The sequence below is a fragment of the Schistosoma mansoni genome, chromosome 1, assembly GCF_000237925.1.
Source record: "Schistosoma mansoni strain Puerto Rico chromosome 1, complete genome".
Taxonomy (NCBI): domain Eukaryota; kingdom Metazoa; phylum Platyhelminthes; class Trematoda; order Strigeidida; family Schistosomatidae; genus Schistosoma; species Schistosoma mansoni.
Window position 1 is genome coordinate 846,044 of NC_031495.1, and position 23,745 is coordinate 869,788.

Sequence of the window (23,745 nt, forward strand, 5' to 3'; positions counted from 1 at the left end):
ATGTGAGTTGCTTCACACTTTTTTGTGTATAGTTCTCTTTGCTTGTCTCGCCGTGGCATTTTTGTTTTGTTGCTGTTCAGGGTTCTAAGAACGCAGAAAATATTTTAACTAGTTGGTTAACAGTTAACTTTGGCCTATTCTAGTGCATGTATATGCTTTGGCCCCAGTGTCATTGACTTCGAACGAATTCTGCAGGAAATCACGTAAAATTAATAACGAGTTAAATCAGTATTTCTGAAATTTCCACTTTTTCTGAAACATCTCAAATATATTGAGTATTTAGCTAAGGTTCCTTTAGTAGTCCCAAGTTTTGATTAGTAGTAGGTTTTAACGAGAAATCACCAAAACACGTGCATTCGAAAATGTTTACGTCCAAAATATTTCACAGCTGGAAGTGACCAGCCGCTTCAAAGGTTATTGTTCAAATTAATAGTTGCTATTTGGGCAGCATCATTGACCTAAAGATGACAAGATGATTACGAAGAGCCTGTTGCTGTTTCAAATGATGTTTTTCATTTGAGTGATGTCAAATTAGCCATACTTGTCGAGTCAGTCTATTTGTTGTGTGTTTTCAAATGATCCTGGTTGTCAAACCTGAGTTACAATTTTAATCCGGTTGTTGTGAATATTTGACACCGTTAGGAAGTAGCGGGATATAGTTTAAAAGGTATGATGAAATGTGATTGTTTTCAATAACCTCTTATTATGTGATCTTTTGTGATCCTCATTGTGGATAATAAGTTACTGTCTACACTGACTTGAAATGTTTGAGAATGTATCAGATTTCCTAGAACGCTTTAAGAATAGTGGCATCTGTAACTGAAATTTGAACAATAATTTCTAGTTGCAAACGGTTAAAGTTATCTTTTTAATATGGAATGGGACAAAGTTGATAGACTAAACGGGTACTAAATAACAATTCTATGATTATCTATAGCGCGATAGACGAAGAAGTTTTGTAAGAAATTCTTGCGTCTTAACACATACAACTTTCTTACAAATCTTTTCTCTTTTATGTGGTTATGGAATGCTAACGTGTGTTTAATATTAGTCGTCCAGTCTATTTAGTATGCATATATCCTATTTCGTATTAGAACTCAATAGTTCACTTAGCCATATGCAGATCAAAAGGAAATAAAATGTGTATAGATGATAATCGTCGTATGTTATATTCAATGTGGTTTGAAAGGGTATAAATACCTACATTTACACAACTTCACGTTGTAGGTTGCACTTGTTGTTACTTTTCTTTCTGAATCCTGTGTTCTTCGAACATGTTCATGGAGAACGTCAATGGGATCATTTTGTGTTTAGTCTGGAGTGGCCACCTACTTATTGTTTTATTCAGACGGTAAGCTTGTATTAGTCTTTTATGTTTTATTGAATGTTATTTTGATTGTTAAATGACAATTGTCATAACTTTTCTCAATATTGATTGGCAAAGTATTTTGGAGTATTTCCGAAAATTGAATTAACTCTCAAGCTCATTTTGATACTGCATCAAGGATTTATTTCTTGCAGCTGTCAATGATAAATTGTAATTAGTGCTGTAAGATCAACTATCCTTTGAACAAACCACTTTGTTTATTGTACCGATCGGATCCATTCTTTTGTTTATTTGTCCTTATTTTAAATCCTTTGTATTTCTGCGTTGTTAATTTACTCATCATGTTGATGTAGGTTGTTCCATGATAGACCAGTGGATATATATACCAGATGCCAAATCGTTACTGACCTTCTGCTCAGGTTAAAAATCGATCAGAATGATTTAGGTGTACTAATTTACATATCATTCAACTTAGATTTATTTATGCTTTCAGTCAGTTTATCGTAATCGATGTAGGTTTATGTTGCACAGTGTTTCATTCACTTTACCTGTTTCTTTATTAACTGTTCACTTATAATATCGCTTGATTTGGCATTTTTCTTCCCTATCTTGACTAAATTAACATTCTAGTGGATTCAACGTTTGTTTGCCTTTATTAGTTAAATTGAAGCTTAAAGTTTATTAACAATAAACTCGTTTTTTTTTAAGTTACCCTTAATCAAATTAACAAGATTATTCTTTCTCATGATTCTTAGATTCATGACGTAAATAGTTAGTGTTTAATCATTTTGATCATTTCACGATTTTTCTTATCTTGTCAGTTATTTCATTCCTTCTTTTTGTTCAGTGTAAAATTCCTTACAGCATCAACGATTTCAATATTCATGGACTATGGTAAGTTACCGGACAGCATCTTTCTGCACATTTAAATCAGACTTCTTGAAATATGTTGTGTTATATCGAGTGGCTCGCTTATTAGAGAATAGTGAATTTATCGATCGACTCAATGACACACAAAACCCATGCAAGCAGTCTAGAGCACTTGTCGGTCCTGTTATCTACCTAGCCCAGCCAGTTAAGTCCAGAACACCAATAACAGCCTCTGCAATAGGAATCATTATTCTCAAACATACTAGGTTTATATACCGAACAAACTGACCACATCGTACCACAAAATAGAAAATGACGTTTGTACAAGATTTGACCAAATGTGGCTGTGAATAGGAGGGACAGTAATTAATAGACTGGGTATAACTCAGGAATGGCGATTCGTACGGTAATAATCTATAAGTCAAAATAAGGCTCGTAATAAAAGAAACATGAATGTGAATAGTTAAGTTACTTAAAATTATATAATAGGAAATATACGTATCATATTGGTCCATAAATAGTTCTCAAAGTTACCATTCATAATCTTCTTCGGAATATAGTATGTTGATATTCTTGGGATTAGTTTTATCAACCTACTTTAAAACAATAAAGGATGTCGTTATGTCCTACAACCTCCCAATGCGCGTAGATGGCCATAAGCAACCAGTACGCAACAAGGATGAGGAAGATTGATACTCTACGCCTGAAAGATTGACCCAATACTAACTAGTCCCTGAACGATGAGGAAGAACGCAAGACCAATATTTACCAGTCCGACATCTTTATCATATTTCAGACATTCATTTATATACATACAAGACCAAACCACTCAGCATACCAATTAAGTAACAGTATTAACACGGAACAACAATATTAATAATAGGAAAATCAGGGTGCCAGGTAAACAAGTAAGTGGTTCTAATTTATAAGTGGGAAACACTATAGCAACAATTCATGGTTTATGGATAATACAAAAAATAAGTAATAGGATAGCCTCCAAAGTATTTTACCTCATATTGTTAAATCGTCTCTTACAACATCTTCCTTTTTTAAAACAAACATCATTGACAAATCGGTCATTAGGGTTCATTTCGACCGTGGTTGGTTTTCTTCGGATCTGTTGTAACCTTCTTGATGATGGATTCAAATTGTCTGGAGGCCTTCTAATTTTTTTTCCAAACATTGTTTCTGCTGGAGAAAACTCTCCAGTCGTCGTAGGGTTCGGTGTCTTACGGTACGCAAGCAAGAACCTCTGTAGTATTTCCTCTAATCTTCACTCGTCTGGGTTTTCAAAATACTCTCCTGAAAGTGTCGACAAACCGTTCAACCTGCTCATTTGGTTGCGGATGATAAGGAGGAGTCTTGAAATGTTTAATGCCGTTCAGAACGCAAAAGCTATGAAATACTAGCGACAAAGTTTTGACCATTGTCGAACACTATCGCTATTGGAAACCCGAAACAACTAAATATTTGACGTACTTTATCCAATAACACCTTGGTTGATGTAGATTCCATACAATGTATTTCCGGCCATTTGTAAAGTGTGTTTATGGTCACTAGGAAATATTTCTGATTAATAGGCCCAGCGAAATCCACATACATTCTCGACCATGGATCTGATGAGTCTTCTCAGAAGTAAAGTTCAGCATTTCAAGGAACATCTGGAGCTTAGGCACATTTTGAGCATTTTAATACATAACTTTCGATTTCGGCACCAATTTTTGGTCAATATACGTAACTTTTGGCGAGTACTTTCATACGGACAATACCTGAATTTGTTGAGCGTAATTGTAACAGGAATTCACGACGCAAACAATGTGGTCTTCTAACATAATTAATTGATCCACAACACAGAGAAAGTTACTTTCTTGCGAATATTGTGGCACACTGACATTTGATTGTGGGTACCAACACTACATGAGATAACTGATAATGCTTCCAACAACGTCACTCACTGAATATTAATGGCATGTTTATTAAGTATTTCGGCTTAACTATTTTTGTATTATCCTAGTTGCACGCTTTCATTTGAACCATGAATTGTTGCTATAGTGTTGTTTCCTACTTATAAACTATAACAACTTACTTGTTTACCTGGCACCCTGATTTTCCTATTATTAATATTGTTGTTCCGTGTTAATACTGTTACTTAATTGGTATGCTGAGTGGTTTGGTCTTGTATGTATATAAATGAATGTCTGAAATATGATAAAGATGTCGGACTGGTAAATATTGGTCTTGCGTTCTTCCTCATCGTTCAGGGCTAGTTAGTATTGGGTCAATCTTTCAGGCGTAGAGTATCAATCTTCCTCATCCTTGCTGCGTATCGTCTGCATAAGGTCATTTACTCTGATGGCTATTATATTTTTGTGATTATAATTATACGATTGCCATACTGCTGCTAGTTATGCTTTAGAATTCTCTGGGAGTTATAATCGTATTCGTCTTGATAACCTAATTGTTTTGTTTTGATTTGATATGATAACTTGTAGTGATCCACGTATATGTCAGGCTCTACTACATGATTGCTCAAACACATTCAGATGAATGACTTTTGTCAGCATTTTTATCAAACTGCACTATGTCATGTGGTTATGAGAGTCTTCAAGTTATTGATAAATCTTTGAAATGTTACGTAGTTGTCGGCTATAATTGCCATCTTTTGTTTTTTTCCAACTAAACTGACATTACACCGTAAACTTTGACGCGAATAGTGGTATTGTATATATGTTTCTAAGATTGTTTCCCTATGTTTCCCTATATCGTCCAACATATTGCTTAGCATGGTTGCTTATTGGGCTATTTGAATGGAAAGATAAAGACTTTATGGTACTTTTGTTTATGCAATTGTCCATAGTTTCGTTATTAATTAAATAGTATTTATTATCAGAAGGGGTTTTCGTGGAGATTGAGTATTTTCATAGTTGAAAGCGTGAGTCAATTGAAGCTAGACCACCATGGTAAACCTGGAGGCACTGGACGGCCGTTTCGTCTTATTTTGGGACTCCTCAGCTGTGCGCATCCACGACCTCGCCTCACGAAATTCAAACTCAGGACCTACCAGTCTCGTGTTAGAGAACTTAACCGATAGACCACTGAGCCGGCATCCCATGGGGTTTATGTCTAACTCCAATCCACAAGAGACTGGTAGGCCCTGAGTTTGAATCTCGCGAGGTGAGATCGTGGATGTGCACAGCTGAGGAGTCCCAAAATAAGACGAAACGGCCGTCCAGTGCCTCCAGGTTTACCATGGTGGTCTAGCTTCAATTGATTCACGCTTTCAACTATGTAAATAGTAATTGTATTATTTTCCAATATATTTTTTCGTTTAATATAGATTCTTTTATTGTTAGATAAACTATATTTGTTAATTTCATCACATTTTGCTTAATCTATATTTTGGTTTTGAATATAGGCCAAGTATATGGCCACATACAGAACCGAAAAACTGTTCAAACAGAACACCTTTTAGAATCGAATTAATCAAGGTAAATTTATGAAATCAATTTGTCGTATTGTTTTATCAGAAATGTTTTTTCTTGCTGTTTTACTCACAAATCTTTGTTCCATAATACTATATGCCCCCAAATTCCCTGGTACGGCCGAGAGTAAGGAGGGGCCACCCTCCCTCTCGAAATGCTTTCACATGGCCACGCGTATACAGCCTCTGCCAGGGAAGTCCTAATCACTGCCTTCACGTGACATTACGGTTGTTTACGAAATTGAGAGGAAGAGAAGCGAATGTTCGAGACTTTAACCGGGTTGGTGGGCACAAATGGTTCACCTAGGGGAGTTGGAAAACCCCCATTCCAAACCAATGGTGCACATGGGCTCCAGTATCCTGAGGGAACAAATGGCGTATGGATCAATCGTTGGTCACTGGCTACCATGGGAATGCATCTCCTTACGATGCTCCACTGCCTTGTGTAATCAGACCTTTAGGTCAAAGGCTCGCGGTGTGGCCCTCTAAGAAAACCACCTGCTTCAGTTTGGGCACCTGGACAGTATCACAGCCCTCACACAAATCAAATAAGATTTGTGTGGCGTATATATATGTGGTGCCCTTTTGTACCAATATTTGTGTTTAAATAAATAAATAAACTATATGATTAAAGACTTTCTCCGAGATCTCTGTCGTTAATTTTGTTGTGTCTTGAGACTGCTAACTAATAGTCCCATATATTTACTTTTTTCAGCTATACCTTACCCGTGTAGCATATATGCTGTTTATTTACTTGTTCTTATGTTTTTTTTTAACAGGCTTCGTTGAGATTGATCTCCATCTTTCTCTAGTTCAACAGATTGATTCTTTATGACTGACTATATTACATATGGCTCATTTTTTGATTTTTGGAGCGGAAAATCTTTGAGAAGTCCCATACACTATTGTACCATTATGTAGTTGGATACGTAACAATGACGTTTGTTTATGGAACATTTTATTTAAAATGTTAACCGTTTCATGGGAAGGGATTACTCGTGGATGTTTAAACGGGATCGGTTTTTGATGTAGATAGTGGTGATATAGTGAACCTATCAAGTGTCTTCCCATCCCCATATAATAGGCAAAGGGAAGCAAAAGTTTTCTGGTGATTTTGAAAATGATCACAAGGGGAAGGCATGATGGAGTAAACCACTCGAAATAATCCCTCACTCGACCTCGTTTAAGCCTGTGTCGCCAGCTCAGTCAATGTTCTGAAGAAGGACTCTTGATGCCATGTATCCACATAGAAGAAAGCCAGATTAAAAACCCGAGGTGAGGAGAACTGAACGTCGTTTCCCTCAACGCTCAAGGAGGCAGACTTATTTTTCAAGAGGAAAGATGATATAACAAGTCAATCAGAAGTGGTCAAATGCGAAGGTCACTCGATAACAGTCAGAAATGATCTGAAGGGCAAATGCATGTCATTGGCTAAAAAATATATTCATTTTCTGAGGGGTAGTAATGTATACAAATGAATGGGTATTTATTCATATTTTTCGGTAACCCAATAGACTTTCTCTTCCACTCTTGTCTTCTCGCTCAAGTAGTCAGTTTGAGAGTTAGTGCATGGCATGTTTTGTATCAGTATCAGATCTCAAACACCATTCATCATAACAAGTGGTTGTATCTCTGAAGAGTGCTTTCTCACAATAGAAAATATTCTCCATGTAAAACTTGCTACTATAGACAACGTAAAGGAAGTCCGGTTACTGTTACAGGAACTTGGTGCCAATAAACATCAAAAGCACAAAAAATTATATCCTAAGTTAATTTCGATAAAACGGTCATTATTTAGTATCTGGTATGATTGTCTACAGTTGACAAAATAAGCTAATGAAGATCACACTACGTATGCTGGTAGGATATATTTACAAGCAGAACAATTTAAATTAAATGTACTGCACAGTGATCAGTTTAAATGTCTATTGTTTATTCTGGATTGAACTCCCGTCGATGTCAATTTTCGCATGCTTTTGTTTTCTTGTATGGAAGGTGACGATGAAACGGCTGTTACTACATAATCCCAATAACTAATAAACTGGTAACAGGATACAGCTATGTTGGAGAGCAAAAGCACAGCGTCATTTAGGCATTCTATTCATTATGTTAAAATACGTCGAAGACGAAGTAGTATCAAGAGTAGTAATTATCACTGCAAAATTTTCAGACCAACTAAATATTGGCGTAGTGGTACGTGGGACTTCTCAAAGATTTTCCGCTACGAAAAATAAAAAAATGCACCATATGTAATGTAGTCGGTTGAACTAGAGAAAGTTGCAGATCAATGTCAACGAAGCCTGTTAAAAAAAAACATAAGAACAAGTAAATAAACAGCGTATATGCTACACGGGTAAGGTATAGCTGGAAAAAGTAGGTATATGGGACTATTAGTTAGCGGTCTCAAGAAAAAACAGAATAAACTTATTGTAAAAGAGGTTTGACCATCTAGTTTATGTATTGTACGGTTGCTTTAGTTATGTGGATTTGTAAGTTCACAAGTTCTACTCCTGTCCTGGAATCATGTAGTGACAGCTTTTAATCCAAGTTCGTTCATCCAATTTCGAGCAACCATTTCTTGCAAAATAGTTTCCGTTTATATCAATGCTACGGAAAGTTGATGGCCAAATTAATTATGTTTCATTGTCACAGAAGCTATCATGGGTATTTATAATCTATGTGCCTCAGTAGCTAAATATGGATTCATACGGTTGGTTTCAAACTTTACTGTTCTGTGATATCTGACCACACTACTTAGTTGTACAAATCTGAGTAGGTATCTACTATACTATTTTGTCCTCAAACAATTGAAAAGGGGATTCTCAGTCTTCAGAAAGTAATCCTTATGAAATTTGTGTAGCTTAGAAAAGAATACATAGTTTTCAAAGTGTTCAATTGTTTAAAAACTAATGTTTATTGAGAGGTGTTTAACATAGTCCAGTTGAAGTTGCTTTATTAAATGTAATTCATTTACTAAGTACTACAGTTCTAAGCTTTAAATGAACTTCAAAACTCCAACCGACTGGTTGATACACGGGGGAGCCTTAACTACTAAGTCTCTGTTACATCAAATATACTCACTTATAAGCAAAGATGGATAGTGGCTAGCAGTTGAATCCAGGACAAGGCGCGTTTCGTCCTATTTGGGACTCGTCAGCTGGATGTACCTGCGTCTCAGAGTTGATGTTCACTCTGGGACTCGAACCCAATACCTTTCGCTTCAAACATCATCGAGTTATCAACTCGGCCACTGAGTCCTGATAGCCACTTGCTTGTGCAATGGGGTGAAGTTTAAATTCATTTAGTATTGTTTATTTGAATCTTCTCACTTATGTTTCAGTGTCATAACTCTTCATGTATGCGCTATTTATCCCTCATTGATATTAGATGGCTTATGAAGGATTACACAGTTTGATGAAGTGACATCTGGAAGACGTATGAGAAAATAAAAAAAACTAGACTGATTCGAATACTTCAGTTTGTAGATTCAATATGTTCATGTTTTGTTATATTTTCTCTATTTTGTAGCCTATTTATAATGATTTACAGAAACAATGGGCAAATCTGATTGATTTTGACAATCCCGAAGATTTTTGGTAAGGTTCTATTTCGCTTAAGTGTGTACTGATTCTAACAAAAACTTTTAGAGGTCATAGAAATATTAGGTTCATAATGTAGTCTGATTATCTTAGATCTTATTATTATACAGAGTCCTCCTACCACTTCTCAAATAGATTGGAGATCATTTCAAACTCGAAATGGAAGTGGGATAGGTTGTTCAAATGTTTATCATCCTTTGACTTTTAAAACACACGTTATTCTAGTGTGAATGGATTCTGTTGTATAAATTGAGCAAATTTTATGTTATAAGTCAAGGTTACTAAGCTATTTTGTTATATATTCTAGACTAATAGCTTTCATGCTTCTAAATTGAGACCTATCTTATTGGTCTATACAATTATCAATACTTTATGTATTGAACTCATTTCAATATAAGTTAGTTAGTCAGTTAGACATAAACACCATCGAATGCCGGCTCAGTGGTCTATAAGTTAAGTGCTCTGGCGCGAGACTGATAGGTCCTGCGTTCGAATCTTGCGAGGCGAGGTGGTGGATACGCATTGCTGAGGAGTCCCACAATAGGACGAAACGGCCGTCCAGTGCTTCCAGGTTTTCCATGGTGGTCTAACTTCAATTGACTCACGCTTTCAACTATGAAAATTAAAGTAACTTTCCTTGTACTTTTATCATATTATCACATGGGTTCACATCTTGATTATTGTATTTTAAATTGTAGATTGTTCTATTAAGCCGTAGGTTTTTTTTCATTAAATACATAATTTGTAAGTACTTAGTTTATCGTTACTACGTACAAAATCATATATACAATTATTAATAATAGTGGTTAAGTGCTCTGGCGCGAGACTGGTAGGTCCTGGGTTCGAATCTTGCGAAGCGGGGTCGTGGATCAGCACTGTTCAGAAGTCTCACAATAGGACGAAACGGCCTTCCAGTGCTTTCAGGTTTTCCATGGTAGTCTAGCTTCAGTTGACCCACGCTTTCAACTATGAAAATTTATTCAATTTATTTATTTGAACTCATAAATGTTGGTACAAACGGAAACCGAATACATATGCGCCACACAAGTCACTTGATTTGTATGAGGACTGTGATACTGCCTGCGTGCACAGACCGAAGCACGTGGTTCTCTTAGGGGACCACACTCCGAGCCTTAGACCTAAAGGTTTAATCCACAAGGCAGTACAGCAACGTAAAGAGATACGGTTCTATAGTAGCCGGTCACCAACAATTGGTTCATACTCCATTTGTTCTTTCAGGATCTCGGAGCCCATATGCATCATTGGTTTGGAATCAGGGATTTCTAACTCCCCTAGATGTACTCTCCGTGTCCACCGACCCGGTTAAAGCTCTGGACATTCGCATTTCGTCCTCTTAATTTCGTAAAAAATAGTAATGCCGTGAGAAGGCAATGAGTAAGACTTTTGTGGCAGTGGTTGTATGAACGTAGCCATGTAAGCGCATTTCTCGAGGGGGAGCTGACTCTCTCCACTCTCGGCCGTACGAGGGGCATTTAGGGGCGTTTGTTTAATAGTTAATATTTTTCTTTGACTTTTTTTTCTAGGAAACATGAGTGGAGTAAACATGGTGTTTGTGCAATAAGTGATCATCCACTTATATCAAATGAATTGGATTATTTCAATATATCACTTGCAATAAAATCGAGAGTGAATTTATTAAGGTAAGATTTTGTGTATATCAATGTTTAGTGTACAATCGTTATTTGAATATGACTAGATGATATGTCAAATGAGAAGAAGGAGGGGACTACTGTTCAAGGTCCGCTTTATGACTCGTTAACGAACGATTGATAAATGATCCATGAACATGAATTCATCGTTTGATCTCATCTATTCTATTTAAGCTAATCCAGTTTGGGCGACGGGGGTAATAAAAGCTAAATACAAATTTATTTCAGACACTCGTTTACTCAAACAGACTTGAAGATAGGAGATGGAGAGGGTTGGCACTTGACCTCATAAGTAAGGAGATACAAGTTAGTATACGGACATATGCTTACTAGCATGGATGATCATGGTTGCAAGTGAGTAGATGGCAAGGGCAAACATGCGGCTGATAGGACAAATTCAAGAAGTAGGATAATTCATCTGTTTAAAAGTTCTAAAAAATCATGTAGACGTTTGATAACAGAAATTTCCTACACTGTGTGACAATATAATGTCCATCATTTGTTCCAACATTTAATGATTGCCAGCATAAGAGTAAATTAGAAAAAGAATGATTTTCGCCAGGTAAAAAAAAGTAAAATCGATGCAGGGATCCATCAACTGTTGAATAGAAATCCTACTAGAAGATGCAGGCTTCTTGGTTAGTGTTAGAGCAGAGCTGTTAAGTGACAAAACGCCTTCATATTGTTTATAATTACACAAATTCACTGACTTTTTATAGTTATTTAAATCTTGCTTCTCGACCTTCTTCTTCCAGACATTCTAACCCTGACTACGGTATATACTACTCATGTCAACATAAGTAGCACACACTACACTAACAGTTTATGTTTATGTCAAAAATAATGGTGCATTGACTTCGTGTTTCATTGTAATTACTAGTAGGAATTTGAAAATCATTTTAACTGGAATAATCTCTTCACTGTACATCATGGGCTAACGTTTGCTAAAGAATCACTGATAACTAGGTGGAACCCTGGAAAGCTGTCTCGCTGACCAAATCAAATTTTGTTTACTTCAGATACTTAGATAACGCTACTGTAAAATAAGGCAAATGGGTAGAAACGTTTACTATAGTGTTTATATAATACATATACATAGCCTTTGATCATCCATTCGTAACTTGAAATATGTTCTGCAATCCGAACCGTTTTCTTGTCTGATCTTCAAGTGTTCTGCGTATACCGTGGTTGTAATGTATGTACTGAAACTTTTCCCTCCGTTTGACGACTGTAACAGTTTCGACGCCACATTCCACTAAATACTACTCACAAGCAATCTTGTGAGTGGTATCTATCGCACTACTACTACTATTCTTACCAGTGCTTTAATATTCATCTTATTAATTTCCTCCCAGGTTCTACTTTGCTTATGACTAACTGATTAACTGACTGAGTCAAATCATATAGAATCATTGATTTTGGTCGTGAACATTCTTGTTGATCACCTATGAAGAATGATCATACCTACTTGTAAATATCATCGCCTGGTAATATAAATAATAGTGATATGTTTGATCAGATAAGGAAGGTGTGTATGATGTAAATTTCATTGTCATTCAATTAAAAATGATTATACTATTATGAATCGTTTAAGGTAAATACCCATATATTGTTTGTTATCTTATATGATAAAAAAATAATCTATGGTGTTTATATCCTTACGAAAACATGATTAAAAGCTTTTAAGAAATAATTTATATCATTTAATTGTTTGTTATCAGAAGGGGGTTTTGTGGAGATTTTAGTAATTTTATATAGTTGAGATCATGAATCAATTGAAGCTAGGCCACCATGAGGTATTTCCTGGAGTTCTAGTGAGAAGCAGTAACCAATGTAGTTCAACCAGGTCTGTTGTAGAGATATCATTCACTGAAGGCAATTGGTGAATGGTTGCTCGATTTCGTGGATTGGTTGAAGTTAGACATTAACACAGTTGAATGCCGGCTCAGTGGTCTATCGGTTAAGTGCTCCGACGCGAGACTGGTAGGTCCTGGGTTCGAATCTCGCTTGCGAGGCGGGATCGTGGATGCACACAGTTGAGGAGTCCCACAATAAGACAAAACGTCCGTTCAATGCTTCCAGGTTTTCCATGATGGTCTAGCTGCAATTGTTTATTTATTTATTTATTTAATCACACATATATTGGTACAAAGGGCACCAGATACATATGCGCCACACAAAATAATGAGAATAGGAGGAGAAAGGGGGGAAGATGCGTATATATAAAAGAAGGAAAAAAAGAAAAAGAGAAGAGTAATGATGGGGGGAACTGAAATGTACAACCAGAAGAGCTCTCTCAGTTAAGAAAGTTATAACCACTCTTTATGAAGAAAGTAAAAGAAGGTTACAGCAGGCTCGCCACTGGCTTCTATTTGGAGCCATATCTGATAATATCTGATAGTTGTTACAGGAACAACGTGAACCCTTTTTAAAGATAGGGACGACTATTGACTCATTCCATGATGTTGGAACACTTTCTAGCTCCCAAACCTTTGCAAACAACACAGTCAGTTCCTTAGCCAGAAAGTCACCACCATCTTTAAAAAGAGCCGGAGGTAAGTCATCTGAGCCAGGTGATTTGTAACGTTTCAAGAGTTGGAGTTCCTTGCGGACTTCCGCCTCGTTTGGTGGAACAGTCGTCACCGGCCATGGGGGGCAGGACAAGCTGGTTGATGTTGCCGGAGCAGCAGGCCAGTTGAACTGCCCTTCGAAGAATTCCACCCATCGTCCAAGACGTCGAGAGATGTTAGTGATTGGCATCCCATCATCCTCGTAGATTGTTTCACTCACACCAGAGTTCTTGCTGCCAGTGGCTCGGATGAGTTGGAAGAGCTTCCGGCAGTTACCAGATGCAGCTGCTGCTTCCATCTCATTAGCACGCTCCGACCACCAGGCTTCCCGGTCCTTATGCAAGCTTTGCCCAATTTCATTACGTAACAGCCTTCGTTTGTGGTCAAACTCACGGTCACCCGGAGTAGACCGACGGGCTTCCATCAGTTGTAAGGAGCCAGAAGAAACCCAGTGCTTGTAAGCGGGACGTTTCGCGAAGCCGCAAGCGGCTTTACTCGCCATTTTCATGGCGTCGTGAAGATGCAACCAATGCTCATCTATACTTTTCGGTGGGATGGTAGCTAGCCTAGAGGCTAGCTCCGCTCGATACTTACTTGCAACAGAAGTTGCAGCCAGTTTACTAACATCGATCCGTTGGTGGTGGTCAATCCTTCGGCCACTGAAAAGTAAGGTGAGATTGGCGCAGACCAGGGCATGATCAGACTCCAGATAGGTACTCCAAAAGGAGCGGCAGTCTTGTACACAACCACGCCAGCGGTAGCTGATCTCGATGTCTAGGCTTGGGATGCAGAGGGAGGACGCCAAGTGGCACACCGGCGATGACTGTGCCGGAAGTTAGTGCTGGCCAGAAACAGTTTGTAGTCTGTGCACAGTTGCAGCAAACGGTCCCCGTTATCTGTCCTGCGACCAACAAGTCCCCATCGGCCACCTAAACGACTCTCCTCTGTGCCTAGACGCCCGACCTGTGCATTCAAGTCTCCGGCTAGTACTACAATATCTGTCGAACGCGCTTTCTGGAGAAGAACAGTTAACTGGTGGTAGAACTCGTCCTTGATTGCATCCGGGCTGCAATCTGTCGGACTGTGCCAAATCAATGACTTCCGACCGGTATGAACAGTCTAGCGTCCTTATTGGTCCCTTATCCGTCTAGCCCTTCCAATTGAGTCCAGAACACCAATTGCAGCTTCTTCTATACAAATCATTTATTTCAAGCATACTTGGTTTATATACCAGACAGACAGACCGCATCACACCATAAAATAGAAAATAATATTTGTACAAAATCAAGCCGAATGTGGCTGTGAACATGGGAGACAATAATCAATAAACTGAATATAATTAGGGACAGTAAATCGTACAGTAATAATCCATAGGTCAAAATAAAGCTTATAATAAGATGAATATAGATATACACAATCTAATTACTCAATAGTTAAACAATAAGAATATATATAGAATAATCGTTCATTAATAGATCCTGGAAGTTACCCGTACTTATGTCTTCACTAGGATATAACAGTTTGAAGTTCAAAAGGTTATATAAATTATGTTATTCTTTGAGAATTTCTAACCTAATGGAAATAGTATCAGATATATTTCAAACCAACAGCATTCAAAAATTGTATTTGTCTAATGTAAATCGCTGACAGTAATATGTCTTATTCGGTGTTACTGATTTACATTTAACAAGACATGGTCCCCAAATGCCCTGGTACGGCCAAAAGTGGGGAGAGTCAGCTCTCCCTCGAAAAATGCTCTCACATGGCTAAGTGCATACAACCACTGCCACAAAAGTCCTACTCACTGGCTTCTCGCGGTATTACTATTGTTTACGAAATTAAGAGGATGAAAAGCGAATGTCCGGAGCTTTAACCGGGTTGGTAGACACGGAAAGTCCACCTAGAGGAGTTCGTAAACCTTGATTTCAAACTAATGGTGCACATGGACTCCAGGATCCTGAATGAACGAATGGCGTGTGAACCAATCGTTGGTCACCGGCTACCATGGGACTGCATCTCCTCACGATGCTCCATTGCCTTGTGGATTAGACCTTTAGGTCAGAGGCTCCGTATGTGACCTCATAAGTTAACCATCTGCTTCGGTTTGGGCAACCGGGTAGTTTCCCAGCGCTATTTAACAGATACTAATTTCACTCTTTCGATATACAAACATTTCATATAGTAGATACTTCATTAAGCCTTAACATATACAAAACATTTATAAGTTAATAATGACTGTAATGTAATTCTAAAACTTTTATATAGTTAACTGTATATATATTTTTTCTCTCCTTAAAGTTGACTAAATTCATCTTGGAAATAGTGATTATAGTCAAGACTGGTAGGTCCTGCGTTAGAATCTCGCGAGTGCGGGATCGTGGATGAGCACTGCTGAGGAGTCCCACAATAGGACGAAATGGCCGTCCAGTGCTCCCAGGTTTTCCATGGTGGTCTAGCTTCTATTGACTCATGACTTCAACTCTGAAAATACATTTTAATATTTTGTTTATTTCAATTTATTTATCACCTTTAATTTCGCATATAAAGTTGACTACAGAATTCATATAAACATCTTATCATATTCTTCTTTGGTTATTTGTTGTTTCTTTTCAGTCGTCTTGAGTCAGTCAGCATTACACCAAATAATTTGGTTACCTTAAAGGTTAGTTAAATATCGTTCAGAAGGGGTTTTGTTGAGATTTCAGTATTTTCATAGTTGCAAGCGTGAGTCAGTTGAAGCTAGACCACCAAGGAAAACCTGGAAGCACTGGACGGCCATTTCGTCCTATTGTGGGACACCTCAGCAGTGTGCATCCATGACCTCGCCTCTCGAGATTCGAACCCAAGACCTACTAGTCTCGCGCCCCACAACGGAACGAAACGGCCGTCCAGTGCTTTCTGGTTTTCCTTGGTGGTCTAGCTTCAATTGACTCACGCTTGCAACTTAGTTTAATATGTTTATATTTAAAAAAGAAGATATATTATGGATGAGAATTTCATCTTTCTATGTAGTAATAAGGTTTTAATAACTTGAATAGATACACATATCTGCCAATTTCTATTTTCCTTATAATTCATCCATGGACTGTTAAAGGTATAAATGTAGTACTAGTAAATCACAAAGAGTAAGTGCAGATACAAATTTCTGCCAGCGTTGTAAAATGTCTTTCATTTGAAAAGTACAAAGTACGCTCTATATGTATGTATACCGATTACCAACTGATAAGGTGCGACCCCAATAACCTCAGTACCATTACACAATTAGACAATACCATCCTCATACTGAAGTTTCTCCAGGTAACATCCACCACCAATACCCACCCTCATCAGAGTTGTTTCCATAATGTTGGGCAATCCTGCTTAACATAACTGTTTGAATGTAGCAATTTAGAGAAATGCTTGTATCTCCTCACTCTGTTTATGTCCTGCTTCGGCCTCGGCACCCGGGCAGTATCCTAGCCCTCACACAAATCGAATGATTTATGTGGCGCACATCTACTTGGTTTCTCCTTGTACCAATGTTTATGTGTTTGAATAAATAAATAAACTCTGTTTGTGTAATGAGTGTTCGACATGTTTATTAACGTCTCCGATACACCCTTCTTCAACAAGCTGTTCCACAGTACATTCCTGTCCAGGCAATCGAAGGCGTCCCTGTTATAAAGCACCTGAATAATTGTTCATTGCTATAAAACGTGGCGGTGAGTGAAGACAATAATATGTCCACAACCTGATTGAAAACTAGCCTGCGCCACACTAAACAGTCACTCCTGTTGAACAATTTGTGAAGTATGACATAAGCCAGTAGTTTAAACACACTCAAAATTGGCTTATCATCCTATTTTTGTTGCATATTATGTATAGACTGTTTTGACAGACGAAGATAACAATCGCCTCATTTCAGGATGTTTGAGAAATATTTGTAGTGATATACTACTGTCTTGAATATGGGTCCCAGAAATACATCAAACATTGACGTCAAGACTTTCCAAGAACTGTCGAATTTTTCCGTTATTCGGTCTGCATCCGTGTACGAATATTGAATACGCCCAGTTTAAGTGATACACGTGAAGGCGCGAATCGACGAAGGAAGAGCAGCATATCTACAATTGAAGAACATCTGGAACTCAAAACAACTGTCAACCAACACCAAAGTCACAATTTTCAATACAAATGTCAAGACGGTTCTACTGTATGGGGCGAGAACTTGGAGAACTACGAAAGCTATCATCCAGAAGACACAAGTGTTTATTAACAGTTGTGTACGCGAAATACTTCGGATCCGTCGGCCAGACACTATCAGCAACAATCTACTGTGGGAGAAAACAAACCAGATTCCAACGGAGGAAGAAATCATGGAGAAGCGCTGGAAGTGGATAGGACACACATTGAGGAAAGCAGCCAACTGTGTCACAAGCAAGCCCTCACCTGGAACCCTCAAGGCCAGAAAAGAAGAGGAAGACCAAAGAATACAATACTCCGAGAAATGGAGACAGACATGAGAAAAATGAACAACAATCGGATAGAACTAGAAAGGAAGGCCCAGGACAGAGTGGGTTGGAGAATGCTAGTTGGCGGCCTTTGCTCCATTGGGGGTAACAGGCGTAAGTAGGTGATACACGTGAGTTTAAGGCAACTCATTTCGTACCTTTGGGTAGCTTTCAGATATTCAACTGGTCATGGGTTCAAAATCATTGAGACGTGACGTAGACGAGCTGTTTAGTGGACTGAAAATAAAAGTTAACATAGAATGAGAAGGAAGTGAAATAAAATCTAGTAAAGTGAAGACGGTTTTTGTCATAGTGGAGTACAGTTAGATTTTGAGCTAGTGAGGAATCAGAGCAACTATATCATTTTCCTCATTATTTTAAACTATCACATTTGTGTCTAGATTGACGCCACTAAGTATTAAGTAACATGTTGAGATTTTATGAAAAACTTACTGTTCAAGTAGATTAATTAGTGAATCTGTTTTAATATTAATTGAATCCGTTGGTTTTTTAAATATACGGTACAAATGAAAAATAGTCATATGCCCTACTACGGTCGAGAATGAAAAGAGTCAGTTCTCCTCGGAATACTCCCACATGGCCACGTGAATGCAGCTACTGACAGAGGAGTCCTACTCACTGTGTTTTCGCGGCATTACTATTGTTTACGAAATCAGAAGGGCGAAAAGCGAATGTCCGGCGCTTTACCAGGGTTGGTGGACCTAGAGTCCACCTAGGAGAGTTGGAAAACCTTGATTCCAATGTAATGGTGCATATGGACTCCAGGGTCCTGAGAAACAAATGGCGTATGAACTTATTGTTAGTGACTGGTTACAATGGGACTGTATCTCCTTACGTTTCTCCACTGCGTTATGAATTAGATCTCTAGGTGAAATGCTTGGGGAGTGGCCTCCTTAGAAAACAATCTATTTCGGTCTGGGCACCCGAATAGTACTCTATCCCTCACACAAATCGAATGGTTTGTATGATGCATATATATTTTGTGCCTCATTGTACTGATGTTTATATGTTTAAATAAATAATTAGTACATTTTATCTGAATAAAATAAACCGTTGGACTTTTGATTAGTTGTAGTAAAACATAAAGTTACTGAATACTCAACTAATCTGTACATAAAGTTTCCAGGCTGTTATATCTCTGAAATTATATGGGCGATAAAAGTTAACCCTGATAATCATGTGTCCATTCATTGGCATGTCAGTGATCTGCACGAATATAATATCTCCCAACCATTCACAACAAATAATCATAACCAAAGATGGATAGTGGCTAGCAATGGAATCCAGGACGCGCGTTTCGTCCTATTTGAGACTCTTCAGCTGAATGTACCTGCATCTCAGAGTTGATGTTCACTCTGGGACTCGAACCCAATACCTTTCGCTTCAAACGCCATCGCGTTATCCACTCAGCTACTGCGTTCTAATAGCCACTTGCTTATGCAATGGGGTGAAGTTTAAGTTCACCTAGTATTACTTGTTTAAAGCGAAAGGTACTAGGTTCGAGTCCCAGAGTGAACATCAACTCTGAGATGCAGGTACATCCAGCTAACGAGTCTCAAATAGGACGAAACGCGCGTCAAACTGGATTCCACTGCTAGCCATTATCCATCTTTGTTTACAATGCTTGTGAATTAAGGCTATATCGAGGCAATACGCACAAGATGCACATATGACAATAAGAGACTGACCAGTTGCAGTCCTAAACATCAGTGGGAAGATTCAAGCAAGTAATACTAAGTTAATTTAATTCTTAATATTGTGTGTTAATGGGCATTCTCTCTCTCTTTGAAATTTGAATCTATCACTCTCAACTTGTTTCCGTTGTTCCATAAACCTGACTTTTAACTATTGTCTAGGAAGTCTGGTTTTGCTTGACACATTTTATTTATATCTGGAAAAATTAAATTAACTATAGTTTTTGAATTGTCATGCAGCTCAATAGTAAAGACTATAGCTTTCAACTCATACGCTTCAACATTAAGAATTAAGAAGATTAGAATTTGGGAGAACACAAAGAGTGTATGCACCAGCGCCATTGCAAACGATTTTAAGCCATGTCATTCAAGGTCTCTAACCATCGATTGCTATCATCTCGTGGATCCCAACCAGGTAGTCTACACCTACCAACATGGCTCGGTTCAATTGTCAGTGACTTCACGAATTTGTGCCACGTTTTGTTCTGGCCGCCACGAGCTTTCTTCCAACCTACTCCTACACCATAATAAATCATTGCACGTCGTGGCAGTTGGTAGTTGGGCATACGTAACACGTGTCCCAGCCATCTCAACTGTTGAACATAAGTTAGTTTCTAAATTCCATAGGATTGCCAAGCAAGATTTGATGGGATTACTTAGTTAAATCTTCTATTGATGCTGAATTCGTGATTTATCTCTTGTTTTTATTTCTTTATAGCGTGATATGTTGCTTGATCAATTGAAAAATTTATTCAGTGTGAATGTGTTAATATATTGTTCTATGCGAAAGGTAAGAATGCTTTATACAATGTACAATGGTTTCTATATTACCAATTAATGAATTATTATCAGATTAATAGTTGAATTCATGAATTGATCTAAGCTAGACTATCATTGAAAACCTGGAAGTACTAGATGACCGTTTCGTTCTAGTATGAGACTCCTCAGTAGTGTACATCCACGATCCCGCATACAGGACTGGAACTCAGGAGCTTTGATCTTGCACGCGAACGCTTAACCTCTAGATCACTGAGTGAGGGCACCCAACAGTGTTAGTGTCCTACTCCAATTGACTTTACTCAACCCTTCATCGATTGTTTGAAGGGGATAACTGTCTCCAGCCGACACGAATTGAACTTTATGAAAACTATCAAAGTGAAATCTAATGAGATAAAAGGATCCAACTTTTACAGCGTTGAACGTAGTTGATAACGGATAAACAAATTACGGAGAAAGTCCGAGTTTCGAACTGTGTTCAGTTAAATATCAGTTGAAATTCTTACACTTTACGTCTATCCAGAGTCTATGTATGAAGTCCTAAGGAGTGGTAAACCTGGGACCACCGAGTAAGTAATGCAGTTGTTAGGACAAGGGTACTAGGTAAGGATGCCAAATCGATTGATGAAATAGTGAAACGTCATCAGATGAGATGACTGGGACACGTGTTACGTATATCCAACCACCGACTGCCCCAACGTGCAATGTTTTATGGTGTGGGAGTAGGTTGGAAGAAAGATAAGGGCGGCCAGACCAAAACGTGACACAAATCCATGAAGTCACTGACTAGTGGACTGAGCCATGTTGTTATGTGTGCATTGACTGGTTGGGATCCACGAGATGATAGCAATCGATGGTTAAAGACCTTGAATGACATGGCTCGAAATCGTTTGGAATAGCAAAGGTGCATCCACTCTTTGTGTTCTACCAAATTATAATCTTCGGAAGTCTTCATGTCCCTTTCTTTTTTCTCTTCCCGAATTTATTTCACTGGATTATACTCCTTGAATAACATCTTCAAACCCTAATCTTTCGGATTGATTCTTTTACTCTTATTACTTCTACCACTGTGAGACTTGAATCGACAACTGCATCTCTGTGTTAATGTGGTATGGCAACTCGAACTGATGTACGTACGTACAAAGTTCTATGTTGTGACTGACTGACTGAAGGAGTGGTAAAATTATACGGCGATAATGAATATTCGAAGCAGAAAGGGTCAAGATTTAAGATTTCGAGTTAGTTTAATAGATCTCTTTATATATTGCTTGTAATTGTCTTGTAGAAAATTGACAGCTTATTGCCTTGGTTTGGTCTGACTACTCCAAAATTTTTATTACCTAAATCCTATCCAGATACAGTCGTCAAAATAGACCATAATGCTGTAGCAACATTTCCCTTTTGGGATGTATAAAACAACTAAATTATTATGAACATTGTCAGAAAGATTGTTACTGTCCTGATTAGATTATGCCAATCATTTAAAACTTTGCAAGAGAAACAGTTTTTTTCATAGTTGAAATCATGATTCAATTGAAGCTAGACTACCATCGAAAACCTGGAAGCACTAGACGGCCGTTCCGTCCTATTATGTTACTCCTTAGCAGTGCGCATCCACGATCTCGTACTCGCGAGATTCGAACGCAGGACCTACCAGTCTCGAAACAGTTTCTTGTAGAAACGCATCAACAATGAAAGTAAAAACCAACCAACCAAACAAACATACCCTAAGAAATGTTAACTACAAGCTTTAGTTCTGTAATTGAATGTTAATATGAGTTAATATGAGTCAATCGTAGATAAAACCTTCAGCCTAATATGAAAGTTCCTTTTCAAGTTGTAACATGTCACAATAGTAAATAAATACTGAGTAAACATTATTGAAAAAAGAGAAAAGATGATAGGTTATCTATTGTATACTCATGTTGTGTAGCACATGACTTTTGTAAATATTGTAGATCGTTTTCACTTCAAGCAATGATAACCTAATCTACAGAGTTACATCATTAACACCTATGAGTCTACAATGTACCCTGGCTTATTGGTACTTACCCTAGGCTTCAGCGATTATTATTTTCTTGACTGGGGTACCTAGCCTGTCATATGCCCTGATAGTGTTCTCGTGACTTTCGGGTTGCCTGATCTGCCAAGGGCAATGGGACAGTGCATGACATTATTGTTGTGTCCTAGGTTCAAAGAGAATTGTTTGCTATATGCATGCAAGTCTGCCCCGTTATTGTTCCTATTAGTTCTTATGAGCCTTCTCACAAGGAGGGGTGGGGTTAGAAAAGGTCGACCCTAAAAATGCACACCTCGCCTTATCCCACGGATTTCCGTCTCCGGCGGTACGGAGCTAACACGTCAAAAATCCCCCACAAAAAGGCCGTGTGTGACCGGCCTCAAGCAGTTGTCCCTTGGGCACTGCGGTCACGCTCCCAGGTCGTTAAGACCAACACTAATCCAACTTCTTTTTCAAGTACCTCAAGAAATACCCTTCCACGGTGTTTGCAGCCGGGAAGTGATATTAGCCCTCATACTCGTAACAGCACACGAGACCAAGTTGGTCACATTCAAATCCTTCCTACACCTGACTGAGACAATAGGGTAATGAATTATGATATTGCTGATCATGTTCCTTTTTTATATTAGTTTCTTAACTTGTTGTAATCATGTTTCATTTCTTGTTTCTTTCTTTCTTGTATTTGTTTTGGCTCATATATATGCTTAGCATCAACCAGGCAGATTGTCTGAAATTCGAATTTGTTTAAATCCATCATTAGAATTCATTGATTGTTTTACATCATCTGCAAACAAAATTAATCATCAACTATTTTCGAATCATTTTTATAAAACTGTCTATGGTCATTCTGTATGCAAATCCTTGTTACCATGGTTATATCAATCTCCAATTTGTTTAAATCAACCATCTACTATATTATCAAACAATGTACCATGTCCAGAAGAGTTAATATTTCCAAAATTTAATTAAAAAAAAGTAATTATTCATTTTTTTAAAAAAGTTCTATCCATCTAATTGTATTCAATCCATGGTATATATATATATATATGTGTAGATAATTTGTTCCCCCTCACCCTAGTTACTACACCTTTTGTTACCATGGCGTTTATCATTATTATAGAGATTATTATTATTCAGTTTTTATTCATGTATTCTGTTATGTAATGAGAAGAATTGTTGGTTTGTTTTTTTTTTTGTATTATTTAAACCCCCAAAAAATAATGACA

The 23,745-nt window shown here is 37.8% G+C and overlaps 1 protein-coding gene across 1 annotated transcript; it reads left to right on the forward strand.

Moving 5' to 3' along the window:
• Positions 1–23,488, forward strand: Smp_158430 (putative ribonuclease t2; the record flags this gene model as incomplete). The annotated part of the gene is made up of 9 exons (XM_018792915.1): positions 1–2; positions 1,228–1,351; positions 2,175–2,221; positions 5,613–5,685; positions 9,207–9,274; positions 10,822–10,938; positions 16,131–16,179; positions 20,441–20,512; positions 23,228–23,488. Coding segments are annotated over 9 exons (813 nt in total).
• Positions 23,489–23,745: the final 257 nt, after the last annotated feature.